Source organism: Teleopsis dalmanni, chromosome 1 (assembly GCF_002237135.1).
Source record: "Teleopsis dalmanni isolate 2A chromosome 1, ASM223713v2, whole genome shotgun sequence".
NCBI classification, from domain to species: domain Eukaryota; kingdom Metazoa; phylum Arthropoda; class Insecta; order Diptera; family Diopsidae; genus Teleopsis; species Teleopsis dalmanni.
The window spans coordinates 156803914-156831096 of record NC_051846.1 but is presented as its reverse complement, the minus strand read 5'-3'; the positions used below and the strand labels follow the sequence as shown (position 1 = coordinate 156831096).

General features: G+C 27.9%; 2 protein-coding genes across 6 annotated transcripts in view; one reads left to right on the top strand and one right to left on the bottom strand.

Annotated features, from left to right (window-relative positions):
• The window catches only part of LOC119666533 (serine-rich adhesin for platelets-like), a 378359-nt gene that overhangs the window by 182693 nt on the left and 168483 nt on the right, over positions 1-27183 (bottom strand). The window lies entirely within an intron of this gene.
• On the top strand, positions 194-27183 carry LOC119669546 (ras GTPase-activating protein 1). 5 transcript variants are annotated; one of them, XM_038079477.1, is made up of 10 exons: positions 194-549; positions 7806-7994; positions 22877-22990; positions 23056-23128; positions 23208-23617; positions 23703-23914; positions 23986-24623; positions 24691-25597; positions 25650-25800; positions 26840-27183. In XM_038079477.1, the coding sequence occupies exons 2-10, from the start codon at positions 7910-7912 to the stop codon at positions 26986-26988; spliced, it is 2739 nt and encodes a 912-aa protein (XP_037935405.1). In that variant the 5' UTR covers positions 194-549; positions 7806-7909; the 3' UTR covers positions 26989-27183. The 5 variants fall into 5 exon arrangements, with proteins under 5 accessions (XP_037935405.1, XP_037935404.1, XP_037935401.1 ...); XM_038079476.1 differs by having other exon boundaries at positions 194-554; XM_038079473.1 differs by having other exon boundaries at positions 194-554; positions 7791-7994.

Below are 27183 nucleotides of genomic sequence, written 5' to 3'. Positions count from 1 at the left end.
TAAAATATTTAACTTTAAACTGATTACAATATATATTATTTTAAAACAATAACCCTAAATATTTACTGGCATAACTGCACCCACATTTACTACTAAATTTTGAAAATTTCATTAAATGCAACCATGTAGTTAACACATTATTGCCACTCTGATATTCTTTGGTGGTTTATTGTGCTTTGTTGGTGTAATAGTAAGTGAAAGATTTGTCAACTACGTCGGACGGTCAAAGATTTTGTTACAAAGTGATTTTAATAAAAAGTATTGTGTTATTAATAGTTTTGATTAATTTTCTTTATTTGTAATTACCGGTTCTTTTAAAAAAAATCAAAATGTGAATTAAATAGAAAGGAAATAGAGTTTTTGCATTAATTGAGACTGTGTGCTAATTAAGTCGGGGAGGCGTAGTGCTGTGAAGATTTGCTTTTGTCTCGTCATTTGTCTTCACCAGACAAAAGCCGTGTAAATTATTATATTTTGTGTTTATAATTATTGTTTAAAGTGAAAATAAATTTGATTTAAAAAGAAAAGCATACAAATCTTCGTGCAATTGTGCGGTAAGTGTGAGTTTATGCGTCTCATTTGGAAAGCATTAAGAAAAAATTGCGTTTCCTCGCCAAGTGCTTCTTGCTTCAATTTTCTTCTTTTTTTTTTGTATTTGGTCGTGCCCATTCATGTCCGGTATTTTTAGGTTTTCTACGCTGGCGCAGATGTGATATGACTTTAAGGGAAATAAAAATTGTTTACAAAAATTATTTCAATTAATGAATGAAAATATAGCGAAATTATGAAAAGTAATACGGTAGTTTAAATCGAACACCACCCCACCCCGCCCTACCCAACTATTCACTTAAATTAGTTAATATGTTTAGTTTAAATTTTTTTATATTAAATTTTAATCAGAGTTATGTCACTTATACAAAAAAAAAAGTAATTTAAACGAAATTCATTTCGAGTATTGACATCAAGCGAATTGTCTTTTTATTTGACAATTTATTTTTAATATCGCTTTTATGATTTTATTATATTACGAAAATGTTTTTAAAACACTTTTAATTAAATCCATATGTGATATAAAAATTTTTCTAAAACCAACGTGGTTTAATTATTTTTTGGACAAAGCAAACACATCTTGTATTGAGAATTACGTACAATGAAAGTGAAATTCATAATAAAGAATTTTTTATCCTACAGACAACTTATATATGTTATATAGAACTAAGAACTATATGTTATATATAATTGAATAAATATAATATTTTCAAAAGTTTTCCCCAAAAATTAGTTTTTTGTATATAAAGCGAATACTTAAATTAATAGATTATGCTATAAAATTAACAAATACCTCAATTTCACTTAAAAATGCTGAAATTATAATTAGTTCTTATTTAAAATTATTTATTTCATATAATAAACAATTTTTAATAAAATTTTATTTAAGTTGAAAAATATGATTTATATACACATAATGATTTTTTCAATTTGTCTTTGTATATAATGAAAATACTTTGTCTAAGAAAATCAGTTATATCAAATCATGTTATTTTGAAATTTAAATTTTTTTAAGACTTACGGCTGTAAAGTACAATATTATCTTAGTAATATAATTTTAAACTTACGCTTACTGTGAATACTACTTACCTAACGACCCTTCAAATAAGAGGAAATGATTTTATTATTACTATTTTATAAAATTTTAAATTTATTTATTGACCTGTTTTTATTTATATTTTTTTATAGCCGGCTATATGTCACTTTTTTTTAAATAATTCAACGTTTGTTTAATATTTTTTATTATATTCTATATTTCGACTCTCCTTGAGAGTCATCATTAGGATCACGATTTAGCATTATAATATCTTTATTCTATTATCTATATTACACTATTATTGCATTATTATTTTATTATTATTATTTTATTATTATTATTTTATTATTATTATTTTATTATTATTATTTTATTATTTTTATTTTATTATTATTACCTTATTATTATTAATATTTAATTATTATTACCTTATTATTATTAATATTTAATTATTATTATTTTATTACTGTAGATCGGTCTATTACCAGCAGATAATCGACTTTTCAAATTATAAAATGTATTTGAGCCATTCCAACAAGATTTCAAAAAGCAGATTATCTGGTTGGATTCCAAACAATAGTTTTATATTGTGTACTAAAAAATGTTCATTATACTCGATTTTCAATAGCTTTACTTACATTCCCAAATAAAAACTATAAAATTTAAATATAAATGTGTAAATATAATAGCATGTGAAGCTCAATAAATAAATCTAACTTTTTCTTTAATCTCAAAATAAAAAAAATAAACTCAATTTTTATATATTAGTTAATTAATATCGCCTATAAGGTTTAGTTATTACATTTTTTAATATACATTTATTTTAAAAGTTGTTTTTGGACAGAAAATCTAACATTGCAGACATTTTGACCCATTTAATGCCTTCCAAAATGCGTGGGAAATATATGAAAACTTGATTTAAATTGAATTTTTTATACGAACTTAATAACTTAATAACTTTATAATTATTATAATTAGAAAATTAATTTTTTTAAATATTTTTATAAAATATTATAGTACATAAATTATTTGATGTTTAATATAAATGATTGTCTGTTTCATAAAATATAATTCAAAAATAATATGACAATATATGTCTTTATTAAACATATATTACCAAACAATACTCAAAATTTACAATTAGTTTTTGCATATGCAGGAAAAGTCATAACTTCGTTGATGAAAAAAGATCTGTTACTACTTCTTCATCGTATAAAATAACTAAATACATAGTTACTGGCAGCTTTTTTAAGTGAGACTTTAACCCACTAAAACCACCTCTTAGGAATGTATCGAGAGGATTTTCATCGCAATGCGAAAACTTCATTCCAATAATTAAGCGGGAGAGATTTGGTAGAGAGGTTTATCTAGATGTTTAGGTTTATCTAAACCTGGAAATATGGGCGTAGCAAAGGTAGACTTATAGCATTTATATTAGTACATATAGTGGCCCAATTGCATTGAAATCAATTTCAAAGTACTAAAATTTGGGTACTCCATATTTTAGTGTCCATATTTTGTATAATATTAACTGAATCATGTTAGAATATAGTATAACAGGACTGTGTTTGGATGCAAAACAGAAACGTACTATTGTTAGACCTATCCAACATCTTCAAAAAGAACGATATTTCTTGGATGTTTAATAAAATACTAGAAAACTCAATAAAGTAGAAAACTAGTCCATTTGCGCGAAGCTAAATAATTTTTAAATATTTTTTGCTTTAATGAAATTTCGAAATTAAATAATTTATTTATTATGAGACGTCGATATATGTTTGAAAAATTGATTTCGAGTTCTGTAGCGACCCGATTTAACAATAGATTTAAATAAAGCATCTTTTTTCTATATGCTATATATATGTTCAAACGCCAATATTTATCATATTATTGATTTAAAAAATCATTATATTTGATTTTAGAATGTTAAAAAACTTTTCTCAAAACAATATAAGTCGATACAAACCGATTTTAATACCGCTAGATCTTGGAAAGCCTAATTTTCTGGTAAATATAGCCAAAGAAATTTTTGAATTAATGTGTCCAACTACGTTGGTTACCAACTACGTGGGTAACCAATTAATATAATTGTTTAAATATTTAGTCTTTTGTTTTATTTTTCTTCAAATAATAAAAAATAGTAAAATGAAATATCTCTACTATAGTTATAAACTTTTCAACAGATCTCATTATCTTTTATTGGTTTTTTAATAGTTAAATTTGTGATAAAATAGAAACTATATATATTAAATTTGAAATTTATATTTTTTAGATATAAATTTATCTAAATTTCAATTAAAAAATGATTTCATGTGAATGACTACAAATTTTTTGCCACTATTTCATATAACTCTGTATTTATTTTATCAATAATACGAATAATTTTGATTAAAAGATCGTTAAGTGTTTGTGGTTTTTTGGAGTAAATAATCTTGGTAGTCAGTTCACACTGGCACTTCTCGAAATCGCACGGTCATCGAACTTCTCTCTTAGTAAATTGATTGTCCTTTCTTATAAAAAGCATATATCGTTCAAGTTGAGATGATATAAAATATGCCACAAAAAATCAGTAATCAAGTTTCTATATCGTTTTCTATTGATGGTAACTGCAATGTCATTTTTATATAAAAAAACTCTATGCCATAAACTACAACAAACTGTTAATTTTTGTGGGGGTTTAAACGTGTTTCGTAGCCAGCATGTGGGTTTTCTTCATTTCAAATGCGAAGATACATATATTGCTATATATTGTTCACGAAAATATGAATGAACTTCATGGATAAAGATGATGTTTTCCATGAAGTAATTGATCTGTATCGAGTTGATTAATCTGTAAACTTTTTTAAGTAGTACATGGTTATTTAGTTCGAGCTTTTAGATAAACCGAATTTTGTTTGTCTTGAAATAAAAATCAATGAAGTTATGTCTAAGAAGAATATGGTGTCATAAGAAAGTTGAAGTCTTTGAGAACAATATCTTATTGGTTATGCTCAATTTTTATGCACTCTGTTGTTTACAGCCTTAAATGTTTCAGCAGTACATTGACGTTTCAACATGCTAGATTCCTAATATGAAAAACACTAGTATTTGACGAAAATTTTTACCTATATATATTACGAATAGCATAAATTTCCATATTATTTGAGCATAAATTTCACTTTATACGTGAGTTATTGTCCAAATAATTTTTTTATTTATATAATATATTTTAAAAATTTCTGTACATTGCTGCAAATGTGTTCCTTTCTATAATAGTTTGCAAAAACTGGAAAATATGGCCGCTATATATAATAAATAGATTTCTCTGTATTTTTAATTTTATTGATGATTTATTTTTATTTGCATAAGGTATCTTTCAATACTATACTTACAAATGTATACTTTTTTACCCAAAGTATTTTTTAAACAATTCTTCATTGAAAGTTTTTTCATTTGGCTTTATTGAGATGCCTATAGGAACATTTTCCTTTATTAATTTCCAATTATTATAATATTAATATAGACTTGTTAAAAAATTTGTGTTGATGTAGTAATTTTTAGGTCAAATTTACGTGCATCATTGTTTTAGAACTTGAAAGCTGTAACTGCATAGCTTAACTTCATATTCTACGTTTTTAACACTTGTAGGGCTCTGAAATTTAGCGTTAAAAATGCACCTTAGATTTATAAACTGAGATTTGTATTCGTTTCTTAATCAGTTTGGCATTTTTCGATGTTGCCTAGAATATAGCAGGTTTGATCACGGTTTTTGTGTACTTTTGAATTAGCTATACACATACGATAAAGATAAACGATAAAGATCTGCAGACATCTGCACTATGTTGAAGAACACTATAACTGTGACTAAGTAGTCACAGGTCAGCTAAGTACTCCAAAGTTTTTAAATGACAAAAGTACTATAAATTAACTTAAATATTATTAGATCATCGTTCAGTACTAGTACATAGGGTCTTGGAAAAACAAGGAAACCTTGTTTCACTTCTGTTTTTACATCAAACGTCACCGATAGTATTCCGTTGAAATGTTTGTAAATTGCCAGGAGTTTTTATGTTAGTCAGCTAATTCGTAGTCTTGTCCAGATGAAGTTCCTATTCAAGTTCAAAAACACTTTCTTCAAATCAATAAGGAACGATTTTCAGTAGGTATAAATTGCATTGCGTTTGATATATATATATATATATATATATGATAAATATGTATTAGGGTTTACTGTTCTATTTTGAAATTATAAAAAAATATTATTCACAACAAAAATGTTTGAATATATTTAAATATTATTATATTCATAATATATATATGAATATATATTATGGAAATTTTTCTCATTTTAATCGCATGTTTTCAGTGAGTTTAGCTGTTACGTTTTAATTTTTTATTTTCAATTCCCTTTTATTATTTAGGGTTATTCTGTTATTTTTGTATAAATTAATAAATTCAGTAAATAATGTGTAATATATAAAATCCGTCTTTTTCTAAGAAGTAAACTATATAAACTTATAAATTATTTTATAAAAATATTAACATATATTATTTTATGTAAATATCATCAATTATTTTTATACCCATTACACAAAAAATTCTAAAAAGGATACATTAAGTTGGTCAAGATTTTTGTTTAAATTTAATAAAAATATATATATTTTTGATCAGCTTTGTTTTAGCCTTGTCCGTCTATTCCTCTGAAATTTTGCAGACATACTTTCGAGTGCGAACTCTGATAATTTGTCGGTTTGTCTAAAATCGGACCACCCATAAAAAAAATTAAATATGATTCTTTCCGTTTCTAATATACATTTTCAAATAAAATACAGAATATACTTCTATAGATAAAAGAAAAAAAAATTATTTTTATCGATTTAGATTTGTTTAAAATCTAGTAATATGTCTGCATTTTAAATTTATTAAGGGAAATCTCATAAATAACTATAATTGTAAATTGATCTTGACATTCAATAATTAGCTTATCTTTGTTAACTTTATTTTAGAGCTGCTGCTACTTTGTATTTATATTATATTTATATTATTTATATACATATAGTCATCTTGTATTCTTGGATCTTGAGTCATCTTAGTATAAGTATTCAAGACTTTTTGTTTCTAAGTTTGTTTCCATTGAGTTGCTTTAAACAATGAACTATTGAATATGAGTTTACACCGTTTTTAATAAAAATATTTAAATGAAATTTGGTACAAAATTTACTATATATTTCATATTTTTATATATATTTCATATATTTTATATATATTTCATATATTTTATATATTTTATATATCGATTAAGATATAGGATTAAAGATCGAAAAGACTATTGAAACAACTTGTCGCATCGAGATAAAGCAGCACGTAATATATATTATATTATGTATATGACTTATATATTTTACTCATATATGAATCTCATATATGAGACTGCAATGCAGATTCAAAATTTTATGTAAAGGAAAGTGTATCTAAACTTCGGCAAAGCCATAGCTAACATTTTTGCTTATTTTTTGATTTATTTAATTTTCAATAGTTCTTATCTTCCACCTTTTAACATTTGTTATACATGATATTTCATGCTCTTGCATACTTCAAATTAATTATATATATTTTTGAAGCAAATAACTTTGTATATAAATATCTGTATATTCAGTTGTATATATAAATAAACAATTGTATATATTCAATGTATTGTTCATTCATCGTATTTATCAATATTTTTGTTTACTTTTATCTTTTGCAGTTAAACAAATTCTTATTTTGCTTAGTGCTCTTTCATTCATCGCTTAGTTCAATCATACTCAACGCACTAATCAAAACGTTCGCTTATCTTCACCACCATCAGCACAGTACCATCAGTACTATAATCATTTTTATTATCATTACAATTGTAATTATCATCAGTGATAAAATCGTCATATGCCGCCGTGCTAACCGCATAATCGTCATCGTTCGTCGTCACTGTCATAGCTTGTGGCCATTTTTCAAAAGAGCACATAAATTACTGCTGACGCGTGCTAAAAAGCTTTATGCTGCCGAGCCCACATTTTGGGTTAATATATTTTGATAAAAGAATAAAAATAAATTTTCATATAAAATAATTTTTGTTTTTATTCGATCGTCAATATTTTTTTTGGCTTAACCACTATTATACCTATCCCAACAACAACAATAATAATCATCCCTACTACAACAACAATAACAAAACAATAAATAATGGCAGATTTAATGCGCTTAGGTAATGTGGATGTCGTCATACAGAAGGATAAACTTGGCTCACCAACGGGTGGATCTGATGACGGTAATTTAGCTGCTTTAGGTGGTATAAGTGGTTTAGGTGCCATGATGGCTGTCGGTGGTATTGATTTGGGCGATTTGGCGCAGGAATTAGATCAGGATGAATTTGATGGACCGAATATGTTAAATGGTAAGTCTTCCATTAATATTTATTTTATATTTTAAAAAGAATATATATTTTCCTATAAATCAATTCAATATAATAATATCTAAATAGAATAATGATTAAATGATCGAACTTGATTCAAACACACTTTAGAACAATGTTTGGTCTTTTAAATTTTATAATTTATTGATATAAAATTAAACTTCAAAGTTTATAACTGAAACTATATAGTTATAATTAGATGAAAGAATCAAATTTTTAATATGTAGTAAAAATTAAGTTATATTACAATGATCATAAGCATCAATTTAGACCTATTGGTTCATGATGTTGGCGTAAGAAGTTTGATTTTAAACCTTTAAAAACGTTTAAGGTGTTCTTTAAGGAGAAGTCTACTCTCCTTATAATTTTTTAGTATACATATTACTGTGAACATGGTTCTGTAATTTGGTGCTCGTGTGAAAAGTTATATTGATTTGAAAATGAGTGAAATATTTAAAAAAATAAAAAACATGTCGAAGTATGTGTGCAGTTAATGGTGAGGATGCTGCAAGTGAACGCTGGAGTCAGTAGTAGTCCTGGCGTTGTCCGGAAATTTGGATATCAAAGGTGCATTTCGTTGCGGTGGACCAGTTACTAAAAAGCCGATGAAATCTTGCTACTAGGGGATTAAGACCGACACGCAAGCTGTCAGGAGATAACAGAAAAACTGAACAATATAAATATGATTACTTGGAATCACTTAGTTTGGAGCAGGCGACGCACTAACGCTCGATGTTTGGGTAACGTATGATCTAACGCTAAAAAATTGGATTGACTGAATTACTATTACTAAAACACTGCTAAAATTCAACGAAATGTAACCATTTTTGCAGCCAATCGTTATGGGGTTTGAAAAATAGATTTAATACGAGAATATCTAACTCTAACGCGCATGATCAAAGATCATCGTCCTTACACGACTGACTTTAAAGTGTATGTTGACGGCAGAAAAATATGTTGAACGTTTGGTGAGATTGGTGGAATTGGAAGGAAATTGTCTATTACCAGCTACTTTAGTATCATGAAACATTTAATTTACGTATTTACTGCTCAGAACTCGACCGCTTGAACAATGCAGTTCAGGAAAATTGATCAGGATTAGCCAATAGAAAAGGAATTGTTGGAAAGGAGCTTGGTTGGAAAATTTTGATGCATCCAGGGTATAGCTCACCGTCTCACTACCATTTGTTGTGGTTCCTGCAAAACAATCGTTATGAAAAAAAATCGGTTGACCAAAGAGCCGCTAAAAATCACTTTTTTTTACTAATAAACCACAGAAGTTTTACAGCAATGGAACTGTGAAATTACCCGAAAAATGACAGGAGTTCATTTATGGTGAATGTATATTAGACTCAAATTGATTTTTAATAAAAGAAATTGTTTCTTAAAAATGTATCAAAAACTCGCTGATATTTGTGTAAATCGTTCAATATAAAACAAAAAAATGGATTTAATGTATAATTTTAAAATGATCGATAAATACTAATGCCATATTCTGTGGTTCACATATAAATCGATTTAGATTTATCATTTTTACATACAAACTTCAAGCATTTGCTTTACATGGTTTTGATTGATACTGCCCGGATATAAAAACCTAACACGCATAGTCAGCCCAATATGCGTCTATGCGTGTTAATTCGCCAGTTCACCCTTTAAAGTATAATAAAAATTATGATATTTTTAAAAAGAATATATAATGACATCGCGCATGTAAGGAACGTAATCAACTAACGGTTAAAAGCGGACTTAACCCTAACAACTTAAAAGATGTTTGTTAAGAAATAACTTATAGAGTTTTTTTTTACATATTGCAATTATAAAAGTTATGGTAATATTTATTTTATTAAGAAAGTTTCTTCTGTTTATAATTATTAAAAAGTGATTATACATATCTTTTCTGACAATCCTTTAAAATTGTGAAATGACACTGTAAAATTATAGTCTATTGGAGTTGGGTTATAAAAATTTTGTTATATATGTGTGTGTGAGTTTTTAATGATCAATACTAAAAATTTAATTAAACTGATAATAAACAAAATTTCCTTTTAATTCCGAAACTGCAAGATCATTAAAATCTAAAATTAATCTCAGTTGCCAACTAAAGAAAACATGCTTATAATCATATTAAATAGAATTTTTATGTTGTATAATAAACTATTTCATAATAAAAATTGCGAATTAAAAATATGAAAAAATTTATACCGAAGAATAAAGCAAAAAATATTAAAAAATAATTTATGAACGACTTTTAAGATTTTTTCAAACAAAGACGGAATCGCAATGGCATTATTGCTGTATGATTAATCTGGACCAAGATGAATCAAGTGACTAAATCTAGTTTTTACATGAAGCGTATTATATTAAAACTAAAAAAAAAAATAAAAAATAATTTAATAAAGTTACAATTCTAATCTAAAAGCAAAAATTACACATAAAGTCACTCGTAAACCATAAAGAAAAATGCAGTCACACTTGGCTTACAAATGTTTTTTGCTGGCGTCCCCAAGTTCCTTGCTTTTGCCTCTATTGTCGCTATTACTAGCATTATTGTTTTTTTTGTTTTTTTCTGTATAAATTGTGATACATGCAAAGTTTTTAAGTGGGTGACTCATACGTGAAGGCAAGCGCAAACACCGAACGTGTGACAATAATACAGGAACAGTGAATTGCCTTATTTCCACAGTTGCGCTACACTTCAAAACGGTTGTTTCAATTCTGTTTTCATTTTGAGTTGTAAATTAAATATATGTATTTATATCTAAGTTATCATATTGTAACGGGTTTGAGTTTTGTAATTATAAAGGCATAAGTATTTTATGTGCTATAATTACGAGTATTTATTTCTGAATATTATATAGGTTAAGTTAGGTTAGGTTGGGTATACTGTGAGTCTAAGAATCCACTTAAGCCTATTTGCCCATTATGTTGCTGCATTAGAAACTTAGAGGTTTAAAAACCTCCTTTGATCTTTGGAAAAAGATTGCTGTAGAGATCTGTAATTGGTCAAGATCATCTGCGCATATGCTGAGCAGATTTTAGGTACTTTCATTGTTCTCTACCACAAGACTGATATCATTATGGAGCATCTCAATGAGAGTACTGGATTTTAAGTATTATATAAATACTTGTTTATTTATTTATTGTCTATTTATATACAGAAATTGACTACAGTGAAATGCAAACAACATTATATGCTAAAAACATTAACTTATGAAGATATATATTTGCTTGTTTCAATTGAAACGGCACTTTTATTTTCCTACTTATTTTCTTCTTTGGTTTTCTGATGCAGCAATTTATGTTTTGTATATGCATTATTTTCAATATTATTGAAGGTAATTTTTGCACTTTAATTTCTTTATCTGAGTAAATGCAGTAAGTTGCTACCATAGTTTGATTTTCGTTTATTATTTAATTTACTATTAAAACATGAATTTTAATAATTAATTCTCTTGGCATCAAACATACCAACAATAATATATTTTCATTAACAATACATATTGTTAAGGTTGTATTGATTCTATTCTAATCTGTTAATTCGAAATATGCTCACAAACATAGTATGTGTAAGTTGCGATCGGATAGCTAAATTTATTCTCCATTTTAATTTAAACAACTGAAAGTAGGAGAAGGTGGAGACTATTGAAAACCGTTTTTATTCCTGTCCTGTATGTATGAAAACATTAGTTAATTATGAGTTAGAGAACTTTTCATGTGTTGTCAGCGTGTTTACTGAAAACATGAAAATCATATCTCTGCAAATAAAAATATATCACTAACCTTTCAAAGCCCCAATTTTTGAACTTTAATCCATTATTGTTAGAGACCTAAATCTTTACAGGAAAATGAGGTTGCTAAGTAGACTAAAAATTGTTAAAAAATCAAAAAGCAGAAAGTGTTTTTTTTATATTTTTGTTGCACTGTTATTATTGTTTTAAAAAATAAAATTCGGTTATTTTATATTTAACTATTCGAATTCTAAAAATTATTTTAATGTGTAACCTGTGTTGTATCAGCATAATTGAAAAAAATTTTGAATTACTTTATTGTTGACAAAAATCTTTCTGAAAATTCTATATCTTTATTTTAGAACTGTTATTAATAAATAAAATAAAAAATTTGTTTTATATAAAAAAAAATTATTTTATAATCATTAAAATATCTGCATACATTTTTATAGTTCGTAATACAGCAATTTTATTTGTAGAGTGTCTATACAGCTGTCGTAGCTGATAACCTTTCGAGTTTGTATTCATAAATTTTTTAATATGTGTATCTTTTGCATTTAAGCAGTTTTTCAAACAAAGCACGCGCTTCAAGTCTAAAGATACACCGTTTTTTCAACCGTATTTGGGAGTCATTTCCTTTTGCTACTCTACGTTACTTTTTATTTATTATAGTTTATAAATCTGTTTATATATATATGTTTAAAATGAATTTAGTGCTGTGGCGGCTATTGTAATTATCCACAAAATTACATATTCATTTATCGCCTTATCTACGGGAATGCAGTTATGAAAAAATCGACAAGAAGATGGAATGCATCGTTTGCTTACAGTGGATCAAAAACTTAACCAATCAGTTAATGTTTGCAAATATTTCAATGTTATCTAGAAAATTTTCTACATCGATTTGTAACTATAGATAAATTATTTTGTTCATGAATATATCACTATAATTCGGCGGAAACGAAAGAGTCGTCGACTTCTTAGTAAACTTCTTAAAATGACTTGCTTTAAAAAAAAAACGAATATAATTTTATCAGTAGAAAAAATTGCAGTTCTTGTTTTTTAAGTTACATATCAAAAAGGTAAAATAGTAAAAGAACTTTATTATGTTTCACCTTTAATGCGGTTAGTTGGTGAAGTTAAAGAAAAAAGATAGTACACTATTTATCATCAAATGCAATAGTAATAATAATAGATATATCTGGATAGAAATTTCAATTCGGAATTAATCTTTGTAGCCTTGTCGCCTCAGCAGCCAGGTCGAGGACTGCATGGCCAATCTATTCCAAATGTAGAACCTCTGATTTAATACATAGAAGCAAATCAGAGGTATCTAGATTAATATCTGTCTTAACAGAACATTGACAGCCATATGACGGCATGGAGCTAGACTTGGCCTACCCTGTGGCATCTCCTTCAATGCGTGTCTATCAGCTCTCGGAGAAAGGACATTAGAACACCTAATGTACCTATGTCCAGGTTTGTTCAGAACTATGCTTAAGTTTCTGGGGACCCACTTCTTCAACACATTCGGCGATATCTCTAGCATTGGCCAAATTCTTGCCTTTTAAATGCCTCTGGCTGGTTCTAGCTTGACCTTCTCTCTACAATCCACTATTACGAGATTTTGTAAATTCAGAACGGCATTTTTTTTAAATAATTGAGGAGAACTCGTTCCTCCCTTCACCATAACTAATTAATCTTTGTAACCTAATATTTTGAGAATGTTAAGTAAATCTATGTTTTAGAATGTATTAGAATAAAGTCGCATCAAGTTCGTAGATCTGAACGGATATTAGCTCGAGAATTTAAATATGAGTAAAAACTCAACTTTTTGCATTTATTACTGATATATCAAAAAGCCTTTGTATATATGTACCTATATATATATATAAATGATCAGAATTATATTATAAAAAAAAAATTGTTTATTTGAAGCAACTCTGGAATATGCTGTGAGTCCATAGTCGAATTTTAATTAAATAATATTTGAATGCTTTTTATTGTTAACAAACTTATCAAAGCAAAATGTTTAAGTATTTACTTCCACAAGATATGTCAAAAGACAAAATTACAAATAAATTAACTTTATTTGAAAATTATGTATTTTAATCCATGGAATTGCTTATAGCCCCGAGCCGTTTGTAGTGTTTATGTTCAGATACTGCAAATGAAATACATGAAATGTGGTTTGTATATATGATTTGTGTTTAAAGTTTATCTTTCGGTTTCCTCTTCTATGGTTTCCATTCTTGACCTCCATTTGTTATCAAACTCATAAAGTTCAATAATATAACAATAATAATTTCTTACACGATACGAGTGTATCTGCATGTGTACAATTATTTTTATTGATAGTCTATCTATATATTTGAATGCCTTAAATTGACAGTTTATTTTATGCGATTTTTAAGTGACGTTGACCTTTATTTTTATTATTTTTTTATATTTATATTTAATTTTTTTTTAAGTTTAATGAAATTATTCATTGCATAGCATATAATGTGTTAAAAATTTTTTTTAACGCCACTTATTTTTAATAAGCTTCATTTGGTTTAAGTGTCGGTAAAAAATTATAATAATTTAACTGCTTTGAAGTTTAGTAACGAAATATAAATAAATATTATATTTAACAACAATAAACCAAATAAAGTCAAAATATTGTTTGCAAATATTATCAGATTTGCCATGTGAAACTCTGTAAATATTTATGTAGTAGGTGCGAGGAAAGTCATAAACAATTGAATAATGTTATATACAGTGTGTTAATTTTATTTTTTGTGGAAGCATCCAAAGGCTCTCCATTTACAATATTTATCAAATTGCGGGGTGTCAAAGAAAAGCCTACCCGAAACATTTAGTAAAACAAAAGGCTAGCTGTAGAAAAATGGTGCGTGATAGACAGAAAATAGTATTCTGTAAACTATTCACAAGGTAAAGTATATTAAGAGTATATACTATAAAAAATAAATTAAGAAAAAATATATATATTTTGAGCTTAGCAATAATCGACAATTTAACAAAAAAAAAAATTAAATTCAAACCATTCTATTCCATTTCAAAATTGTTTAAGCATAAGGATATAGTCGCTAGTATAGTCACTAGTGTACGTCTTAAAAGATTGAAATGTAGCATTTTTCAGATGTTTTTTTTGATGTTCTTAGTAAATATTTTGGTATATATAAAAATAAACTTATTTTCTATACGATACTTTGTGAAATTAGTTCTGTAATTTATAGAATGTTTCCAAGAAATATTCTATATAAGTTAAACAAGATAAACACAAAAATATAATATCTAGAATCAAGACAACTGTTCATCAATTATTAAAAAAACGATTTCATCTACAAAACCTTGACTGATAAGACCGTAGAGTAACCAATAAAACAACTTTTAAAAAAATCAACTTTATTTATTAACGTAGTTTCCTTTAAAAATAATACAATCATTCCAGCGTTTCTCTAACATTTCGATACCTCTCTTGTAGAATGATTCATCTTTGGTCTTAAAATATGTCTCAGCTTTGAAGCTAGCTTTTTTTGTTTGAGTTATGCGAACAGTTTTAACATTTACGTCTGATGTTTGCATCCACATAAGGAAATTAGTGTAGCATATGTCTATGGTATATCTGCTTCGCATTGCCATAATTATATCCTCAATATAATTGCATACCAAAACAAAAATTATAATTTTTAATACACGCCACAATTTTTAATATAAACTTTGATAGTTGTCGAAGCTTGGCAAAACCATATATCTAAGTTAACTTTAATCTTTATCTGCTTTTAGCTTACTGTTATCTGCTTTGGTCATTATTTTTCATGCGATAGGTAACTATCGCTTTCTCTAATAACATGACCAGCCCAAAATTTGTTTATTGTTACAGTCATCAATATATATTATATTCAATGTTCATTTCTTCAATATACCATTCTCTTGTATATATCTAAGAACTAGGAACTGCATTTCAATGTTTAAAGTTTATTTTCATATAATAAAAACAATTATATTTGTATCTCAATTCATACTTTGCTTCTAATTGTTTGAAAAATTTAACTCCAAAGTAAATTATTCGAGTTTTCCATTTTCCATCGAGTGATGTTGAAATTTTAAAGCTAACAAAATTCCAATATTTAGTTTTTTATTTTAATAACGAAATCGAAACAATAAACTGTCATATTTATTGGGGTTCATTACTTTATAGTTTAAAAAGATATCTTTAATAATTACTTGTATAAACGTGAACGGAGATATGCACCGTGCTGCTTCTAAATGTTAAATCACGTTGTATCTGAGTCATGCGCATAGTTCTAGTTCTATGGTATTATAAGTATGACTTAAGAATTAACATATGATTTTGGAGTTTTTTCTTGTAAATTAAATTAATGAATCAAATTTTATTTAACCACAACAACATATTTAATAAAAATATTTTAATAATTTTTTTATTTGAGCATATTTAACTTTCAGTATTTGATTTTTAATTAAAGAATGACTAAAAATAATTTCCATTAAGCAGTGAGTTGCGGGCTGCGATTTTTAATACTTAAAACAGCAGTAAATATTAATTATAATGTTTTTCAGTTAGAAAGAAGAATACACTTCCATATTCTCTTATAAGACAGTGGAAGTTGCCAACTAACATAAAAAGATCGTCCATATTTCTTAAACTTGCAGATTAGTTCAAAATATATTATAAAAGAAACTTATCACAAAAAACTTATCCGAAATATATTCCTTTCAATATGTGATATTTACTCATATTAACACTATAGTAAAAGAAATTGTACCTAGGAGATAGCACAACACCAAGATAATTTGTCTTGTTCACAAGCTGAATGGAGTATATCATGACAGCCTTAACTAGTTATATTGGATAGTCAATTGTAGCCATTGGAAGAAGCCCACAATCAGTGGATATAAGGCAGTATTTCGGCACTACAATGATTATATCAAAGAATGAGTAGGAAAACAAGACTAATAAATTTGATCTTATACTTTTTGATTGTAAGTGGTACTTACTATACGTTTTTTTATAATATATTCCCTATGTGTAAATAGTTTATAGCTTAAAACATGCTAACATCTATTAGAAATGTTATCAGAACTAGTGTGCTAATTCTGATCCATTCGTAGGCCAGAAATGTCCATGATAGTTGTGGTTAGTACTTCTTGTGACATCTTTTAATTTTAATATATACCGTACATGTAAATAGTTTAACAAACGCTGGAGAGACGCTCAAATCTATTGGGATTCAAGTTAGCAGAAGTTGTGTATGATTTCTGATCAGTTCGTGGACCAAAAGTATACGTTACAACTGTTTTTTCTATTTATAGGAAGTTTTCCTCAAGGTCTGACATTTAAGCTTTCATTCAAAAAAACGGAATGTGTTCTGTTCGGTTAGGGTTTGTAGCAGCACAAAATATCAACTATGGTTGCAGTGCTCCGCTTAGGAGACGATACCCTATTTATTTTTATTCTCTTCTACCTCAAGTTGCCCAATAAATATACTGATAGCTTGCTTTAAGGTAGATGAATCGATATCTTTTTAATGATTCGCTATATGTACACGGTTAAATCAGTATTGTGAATTATTTTTAATAACTAAACGATATCGTATCTGCTTATGAGTTTACATCAACCATACCCATGATTTAATCTAAGTTTTCTAGTGGAAACTCACTTATAGTTAGTATAATCTTTAAACTTTTCTTTTAAGTTTTCATATTGTGCCTTCTATTTTCCTTTAGTTTTTCAACCATTATTGGTTGTTCAACTATTTCCCTCACTAATTTCCTTTTGAATTCCATTTTATAGTCGATATGTGGTTTTATTATTTTTTTTTACATTTCACATCCATAGTTTTTGCAATTCAAATACTCGCATAACAACAATTTCGCTATTATTGTCGTCATTATTATAATAATTCTTACATAGTTGAGTTTTTTCATGCTATTTGATGGGTTCTTGTTTTGTCATTGATATTTCGTATACGTCGAGTTGTGCCGCTTTGCCTTGCCGTATGCCGTAATTCAAGTCGTTCGTACCAAATTGTTATTTTTCCGTTTAAGTTTACTTATATGTGTTTTATTTTATTTTTATTTTTTTTTTCAATTTATTTGTTTGTTTATTGATATCATTATTGTTGTGTTATTACTTTGTTGTTGTTGTATTTAAGCATAGACACGAGACTATGCCTCGTCTGGTCTGGTCTTATGTCGTTTCATTTCCTTGCTTTTATAAAAGCTCTCACGTATATATTGCTTGTTCTTACTTATCGCTAATATGTGTTTGTGTTCTAAGTAAAATCAATTTTTTTCCTCATTTCAAATTTCACTCTTTACTCTCTAGTGCTCTCACTTGAATAAAAAATTATAAGAACTGAGTCGAGCTTCAAGCTTCGCTATTGCTGCCAATGTCGCTGTCGCTGTTGTTGTCGCTGTTGTTGTTGTTGCTGTTGCTATTGTTGACTTGCCGTTGTAGTCATTCAATTTCATGAGTTTTATTTTATTTTTAACTTTGCAGTGCTTCTGTTTGCTTCAGTTTGCTTCAGTTTAAAATTTACTTAAGAAAATATTAAATTAAAATTATTTTATAGTTGAAATAAATGAAATTAGATCGCTTGCAAGTAAATTTTTACCCTTAACGTCGTGTGCATTGCCGTGTTTTTGGTATTGTTGTTGTTGTTTGTATTTTTAACGATGTTAAATTTGTTACAGTCGTCGCTATCGTTGTTGTTGTTGTTGTGCTTGTTTTCTTCGTAGTCTATGCGCAAATTTACTTCAAATTAGATTGCAAGTTAATTTAATTGAAAAGGAAAGTGTTTTTTGGTCGTCGAGGAATATCAAGCGACGTTGTTGTACCGTTGTGCTGTAGTGTTGTTGTGTGCTGACTGCAATGTCGTTGTTTCGCGTTTCTCAAGTGAATTCCATTGGCGGTGGCATGAATGATAACGACTTGAATGCAATTAAAGAAAACGCCATGAAAATTCACAAATTTTTCAGTGAGTGCACTATGATTTTTTTTTTATTTTAAACTAACTTAATTATAATTATTTGAAATGACTAAAAAGTGACTTGTACAAAAATTTGAATTGGAATGTATCTTTATTATAAAAAAATTAAATTGAGATTTATTTCACATAAAAAAATTATAATTTTTCACAAAATTATTTATACGAAACCATGTGAACTGCAGCTCATTTGATCGATAATAAAAATATTTGAGAAAAAATAAAACCAATATTCACATTTCTTAATAAATAAAAAATAATAATATTTTATTTAATTTTAAAAAACAATAAAAACTATAATAGCCTATGATGTGAATTTTCAAATAAATTATAAAAATAAAAAATAATTATGTATATATTTTTTTAGACGTTTTTATTACTGTGCAGTGAATTCAAATTGGATTAACTTTAGTGCAATGCATAATGCAGTGCAACTGTGGTTCTAATGTAGAAAATCACACTCTTAATAAGTACTCGCATTAAACGGTATATTATATAAAAATTAAAACAATAATTTAAAACAAAAAATTAATATAACAATTTGAAAAAAAATTTAAAACTTAAAATCAATCAATTACATACCTGGATTCTACGAAAATTTTCAAAAATCAGAATGCTCAATAAAACAACAAATAAAGTAGCATTTAATATTTAAAACTAAACAAAAAAAAAATAAATTTAACAAAAAATTTAAAAAAACTTACAAAAAAATTAAAAAAATGTAGAGGTTTTTCGAACAGTATGAACTACGACAACAGAAATTAATTTTATATTATAAAAAATTTATATATATATTATTATTATATTATTTATATAGTATTATAAAAAAAATTAAAAAATAAACCAAAACTTAAATTAAAAAAAAAAATTGATAAAAAAATTAAAAAATAAATTAAAAAAAATAAATTGAAAAAAAAAATTTAAAGAAAAAATAAATTTAAAATAAAAATATTTAAAAAAAATATTATCAAAAATTTAAAACAAACGAATTTTAAAACATTCAGAAAAATTTATTTTTTTCTTAAAATTAAAAAATGCAATAATATATTAGGTTTGCATTTATATTTATAATATATATTTAAATTAGTCGTTAACTTCTCACCTGACGTCATATAACTTCTGGCATTTTTATTTGAAGTAAAGGTTTTGCTATCTTAAATCGGAACAAGTGATAATCCGAAAATGTTATTCCTGTAAAATATGTTTCATATAGTAATACATTTAATTCAAGCTGGAAAAACTTTCCCCACTTACTAAACTTGTATTAGGTCTCACATCATCTTACGTTCTAACCTGTGGGAAATAGTGCACCTATAGTATAAATAAAGAAATGTATATAAAATTTTATCAACATGAATTTATAATGCTCATGGGCTTTATTATTTAATTTAGTGAGATGATCGCAATGAGATCCACTCTACTCTGGAGTTGTACTGTGATTGATATACATGTACGTAGGATTTAGCATGAATAAGAAGAATATTCATCCATTTAAATAATATGCATATTGATTAGCATTCGTACTTTGTTAAATAATTATGCATTTATAACTAAAAAGAAAAGTATAGTAGAAGGACATTTTTTTATTAAGAGAACAAAATATAATTATGGTATAAAATTGGTATAAAAAATATATATAAAACTTTATCCATGTGGATTTACAAGTCGCTTATTAATGATTTTATTGAAATTGTTGTATGCGTATAAGTTGTATAGTTATACTCTCTTAAGCAGTTATGATGTTATATCATATGCAAAAACCTGGTATAAATCATATATAGAACACTTGTTTATTTATTATTTCCATCCATTTTTAGTTGAATGAATAACTAAATACATTTAATTAATGACAATAAACTCTAGAATTAAACATATTATTTCCATTTTATATATTCTGACTGTTTTTTAATTTTTATTATAGATGGGTGATGGACTAAATAGTCAGATTTTTTTGGTTTGGTTTTTTTAATTATTGTCCGGAAAAAACTCAAATAAAACGATTTTTTCAATCCCCACCAAACAGACAGATCACATTTTTTTTATCAAATTCTTTCCCATATTTCCAACCATAGTAATAAGTGATTTTATTATCTACAAACGTTAGAAGACATTTAAATTTTAGCTTTTTAAAAAAATTTTTCTGGAACTATTTAATTATTTAAGAATACTATAATAGTACTATATTTAAGTGGAAAATTAGTATTAAGCGAGAAGTTTGAACCTTCGAACACCTTAGTGGGAAAAAACATACCGTGCATCGAAACAAAGCAAGGATTAAAGAAACTACAAGTTTTCTCTAACGGGTTGAGGTTAGATAAAAAAACTGGTTCTGTCGTAGCATTGGTTTGGATGGTTATGGCTTTAATTAAAATAAATCCTTCTTACAAATCGCTGCTCAGTGGGATATATTAAAAGCAAATATACAAAAAAGACCCAAATCACTTTTTTGGGTCAACTTAAACTTCTTAAAATAATATTGCACTGATATTAAAAAAAACTAATCTCAATCCAGTGAACTATCTGTCAGAATTGTTCTATAGTGACCAATTGCCGTACATATGAAAAGCTTCAAAGAATGACACTAACGGTTAATTCTTGTCCTCCATTGATATTTTTGAACCGTTAATATGAATGATAATGTGTTTAATGGGTAACCGAATGTTTTAGTGATAGAGAGTCGATGCATCATCAAGTTTCTGTAGTATAACTGCAAACTTCTCCGTTTTCTCTGTATTGGAATATTTTAAAGGCTAAGGTCAAAATACCAGTGCTCTTTCTCGTGAATGAATAAAAATTCTATATGTTATCGTTTTTAAGTTTTTGTACTCTAAATAGTAACAATTTTGTGCTTCTCCGCTATACTCCGCTTTAATGAAGAAGTCAAAATAAACTACAAAACATCGACAATAATTTTATATTAAACTAAACTATATGCTATAAATTAAATCAAAAATTAAAACTTCAAAGTACTAAAACAGCCTTTTTAAAGAGACTAACGCAACCACAACACTATCAAATTATATTAGTCGTTAATATCTATAACAAAATGAAGAAAAAAAATGAAAATAAATTAATATTAATAATTATTAAAAAATATAATTAATAATAATATAGTTTAAATATAAAAGCTTTAATGATCAATTAAATTTCATTAATACTTGCAAATATCTGTAATCAGTAGTGCTTTATAACTTCACTATGTATATGTACAGACATATATATAATCGTAGCCTTTAAAGAAACGTTAAAGCATTTTTTGCTCTGATTCAACTAGAACTGATAAGATAAAAAATAATTAAAAATAAACAATTTAGAACAATAAATAATTTGAAGCAAATTCTTTTAAAATTTATTTATATTTGCATACTAAACAAAATATTTTACTATTTTACTTATAAAAAGAAACATTTTTTTTTTTTTGGAATTTGACCCAAATCCGCAGCCATATAAGCCAACTTTATACTTTATTTTTCCGTTAAACGTAAAACTTATTTCCTCAAGCCAATCGATTTGAGCTGGTTTTATGGCTGATTCATTTTCATAGCTAAAAACAACAAAAATCCAATATCAATAAAAACAAAATTATCGCACTCATTAGATACTTAGATACTTTTTACTTGTGTGTTTAGTGTTCGGTGTTCGGTGTATGGCATTTGGTGTTTGGTGTTTCAGTTTGCGGCTTTTGGCTGTGACTGTGACTGTGGCTGTAGCTGTGGCTTTAGTGCCTTTGCAATTTTTGGCCAAGAGTGATGTAACAAAGTTTTCGTTTTAATTTTTGTTTACCTTTTAAATATTTTATAATTTCTGATGACAATACATGTGCCAGTTGGCCGTCGTCGTTGTTGTTTGCAAAAAATATCTTTGCTGTTTGTTGTGTCGTCATCATTTTGACAAATTGGAATTCCAACTGAGATTCTAGCTAAATGGAATTTGCATAGAAATTGCAATATCTGAAACGATTTTTAACGAATTATGACATCAATTTTCGCAACAAATTTGATTGTTGTTCTTTCAACATTTGGTGCCGCCGCGCTACTATTGCTTATTATATTTATTTACTTTTGTTCGTGGCAGACAAATTTCTCATGGTTGTTTTCAAAATTTCTGGGAATTTTTACAGGCGATCGACCTGCCATAATAGCGCCACCTGAGAGCGAATGGTATCACGGAAGATTAGATCGTTATTCAGCAGAGTCTCGTCTGCAAGGCAATGGAAAACTGGGCAGTTATTTGGGTATGTATTTAAGTATTATTTATTTTCTCTATTATTTTTCTCTAATGCAACTACGTAAATCTTAGTACGCGAAAGCGATCGTAAACCTGGTTCATATGTGCTCAGTTATTTGGGCCGTACAGGCATTAATCACTTTCGGTGAGTCACACTTACAATTACACATGTTGTGAAATATTTTCAAATAAATGTTATCGTTATGTTTATTGTGTTTCAATAGCATCACTGCAGTTTGTGGTGACTTTTACATTGGTGGCAGACAATTCATTTCATTGAGTGATCTGGTCGGCTATTACACCTCATGTAGTGATTTGTTAAAACGTGAGCGACTTGTCACGCCAGTTGCACCGCCAGAGCCAGTCAATGACAAGAAACGCGTTGTCGCCATACTACCATACACTAAGATGCCAGATACAGATGAACTGAGCTTCCAGAAAGGCGACATATTTTTCGTGCACAATGACATGGGCGATGGTTGGCTTTGGGTAACGGCACATCGTACCGGTGAACAGGGGATGATTTTCCGTGAATTGGTAGATGACTTAGATGTTTCAATTGATCCTAACACAGTATTTCCATGGTTTCATCCAAATTGTACCAAAAATGAAGCTGTTGATATGTTGGTAAAGGGTGAGTGTCTCCCTTATTTCTAATATCGTTTCATTAACTTTTTAATTTTTTTAAATTAAATTTAAATTGTTTTTATTTTTTGTAGCTGGTCCTGGCAGTTTTCTGGTGCGTCCTAGTGACAATTCACCTGGTGATTATTCACTTTTCTTTCACATAAATAATCAGATTCAACGTTTTCGCATTGAGAAGAAAGGAGTGCGTTACTTAATGGGTGGACGCACTTTTGAATGTTTGGATGCAGTTATAAATCGGTATCGCAAAGAGCAGATCGTAGAAGGACATTCTTTAAGTCATCCGGTTAGTATAATAACTTTCAGTTACTTTTAACGTAATAATAAACTTTTGACTTATCACGCATGCATATTCAGGTTGTTAATGGCTCTCAACCAGAATTCAATCAACAATTTGTTGTTGAAAAAGCAGCAGAGAAAATTTATGCAACTTTGCGTGAATGTCGAGATCAAATTGGTTTAAAAAAAATCAAAGGCATCAAACACCATGGACATCTCAATAAAAAATCAGATAAAACAGCAAAATGGAAGCAACTTTATTTTGCACTTATCAGCGAGGGTTCTGAAACACATTTATGTTTCTATGACAATCCAAAAAAGACTAAACCGAAAGGTCTCATTGACCTTTCTTGTGCTTATGTATATCAGTGCCATGATTCACTTTGGGAACGACCATATTGTTTTCAAATAGTAGAGCGTGCATTGCCTTGCTTGGCCACTGCCACTTATCTTTGTGCACCTAGTCAAGAGAGTTATGTAGAATGGATAAATGCACTGAAAGCACAATGTGGTTCACAGTTAAGTCGTGCACAGAAGAAAGTGCCACGCTTGCGTGAATTACGTTGTCTTAACTTACATGTATTAGAGGCACATCGTTTGCCATTTAAATTAGTGCCACATCCTTATTGTAGTATTTCGTTGAATCAAGTAAAAGTTGGAAAGACACGAGTTAAGATAGCACCTGATCCAGTTTGGGAGGAAGAATTTGTGCTAGAGTAAGTTAAAGAATTTTTTGTTCATTTTACAAGCAATAGTTTTTTTTTTTTTTGTTTTATTTTTTAGTGATGTGCCACCAGATGTAGTTTCATTAACTATTACACTAATTTCACGTGGCAAACGTGGTAAGGACTCAGAAGTGGCTGAACTGACTATCGATCTCGCCTGTCTGAAGAATGGTTTAGAAACCGAAGAATGGTATCAACTCACAGGCATGACACCAATGGGTGAATGGGGTTCATTACGTTTGCGTATGCGTTATCTTGATGATTTAATTATGCCCTGCGAAGAATACAGTCCACTGCAACAATTACTACTTGAACCTGAATTATATTCAGTAAAAGCGCTTGCAGAACTTTGTCATAATGATCGTGTGCCATTAGCTACAGCATTGTTACGTGTTTTTCGTCATGAGAAACGCGAAACAGAACTGATAAGAGTACTTTGCCAAGCTGAAATTGCACGTGAAAATGAGACAACAACACTGTTTCGTGGTGCTTCCCTAGCCACCACGCTAATGGATTTGTATATGCGTACTGAATGTACAGGTTTTTTACAGTCTGCTGTATCTGAAACTGTGCAACGCATACTTGAGAGCAAGCAATCTGCGGAATTGAATCCCACCAAAATGGATGTAAATGATGATGCCTGTTCAAATGCAGAGTTCCTTTTACAAATACTTGATCTTGTAACGCATTCAATATTCACCTCACCAGAGGCTTGTCCGCGTAGTGTTCGTTACATATGTAACTGTTTGCAGAAGGCTGTTGTTTCAAAATGGCCGACGGAGCGTTTAGTACGCACACGTGTGGTGTCTGGTTTCATATTTTTGCGTTTGTTGTGTCCTGCACTTTTGAATCCAAGACAATTTGGCTTGGTGAGTGAAACACCGCCCACTGCAGCTACCCGATCTCTAATTATGGTTGCAAAATGTTTACAAAATTTAGCTAACCTTATTGAATTTGGTGCAAAGGTAATTTTAATATATTTTTAAGTGTATTTAAATAAAAACATATATTTTTTAGGAACAATATATGGAAGTTGTAAACCCATTCATATTAAAAAATAAAGAACGTATGATTGTCTTCCTTGATCAATTATCACTTGTCACAGATCCAAATCCACCACCTGGCATGTTTGTTGAACAAAATAATAGTCATCATAATCAGGATACAGGTACATAGAGTATATTTTTATTGATAATGTGTTATTATATTCTGTATTTCCAATAGTGTCGATAAGAATTTGAAAAAAAATCACCACTTTATTTTGGTATTTCATTTAATCTGTTTTGTCAGAAGAGTTATCTTAATTTCTAAACGTTAATTAAGTTGTTAATGAATTCATCAAGTTAATTTTCCTATATATTTTTCTTCATATTTTTTATTATTGCACTTTTTCTAGTACGCTATTTTTATTTGTGCTTTAATTTAAAGTTAAATTTGAATTTATATAAAATTTCATTATCATAATTTTGTCTTTGTACAAAAAGAATTTGATAATTAATAGTTCATTATTTAATTTAAGAATCCCCTTATGTCTGTATTTATCGTCATTTATTGACTCAAAACAAAATTTTTTTATTTTTTATCAGGACATAAACCTGGTTGTTAAATTACTTCAGTAATATTTATATACTAAATAGAGACAATTTTATATTTAATCGTAATATTGCGTTGCGTTTCAAATTCAACCATCTACGCATGGATGTCGCGTAAGTTAATTGCTTCACACTGAAATTTTATTTCATATAACTTATATAATTTATACCTATATTGAATCTTTTTTCGCCGATCTTGGAACTTCCTTTCATTACATCCTATTGTGCAGTGATTTGCCATCCTTGTATGTGTTTACTTTTCAAGTCGGCTTTGGTTGCAATATCAATATTGGCTCCAACTCATAGTCTATCATTTATGTACCATCTAGTAATTATCTACAAGAACTTCAGATACTTTTCATCTGTTTTAAAAACACCTAAATATATAAAATCTTTTTTATATATTTAATCCATATTTTCGCGTATATACAGATAGATTGATGTACTGAATTTTAAAACCTTATCGACGTCATTGTAAATAGAGCAAATCGAAGTCAATTCTTATACAATTTTTGTTTTATTTTTTTTATTTTGTGTTTGAGATTATATAAATATTCTCGTTTTCATATAAGTTATTTTAATCTCGAATAAATTAATACAATGCATTTGTTACAGGTCGCGAACTGGCTACTTTACATCACATTTGCGTTTCTTATCTGCCTGAATTGCAAGATTTATCAAATATACTATCGATTAAAAAACTCGTCACTGTAACTGACATGTTAACAAAACATAAATTAAAATACCGTGAAATGATAAGTTAAAACCATAGCAATTCCAAAATAGTTGCCAGGTTAAAAGAACAATAACTTTAAAAAATAACAGACTATTAGCTTCCGCTGAATATTCAGGACAACACCAATTAATACCTGCGACAACGACATCCTTAAAACACATAAAAAAAATCATAAATTTGAATAAAGTAAACTTTTTACGCGCTTACAAATAAAGAAAAATAA

Bases quoted from the DNA above. Each gene is read 5' to 3' on its own strand.
- LOC119669546 (XM_038079472.1), top strand. From the start codon at position 7,784: ATGGCAGATTTAATGCGCTTAGGTAATGTGGATGTCGTCATACAGAAG. The intron at 23,618-23,702 runs GTGAGTGTCTCC...TATTTTTTGTAG, and splicing joins TGTTGATATGTTGGTAAAGG to CTGGTCCTGGCAGTTTTCTG. The intron at 25,801-26,839 runs GTACATAGAGTA...CATTTGTTACAG, and splicing joins TCATCATAATCAGGATACAG to GTCGCGAACTGGCTACTTTA.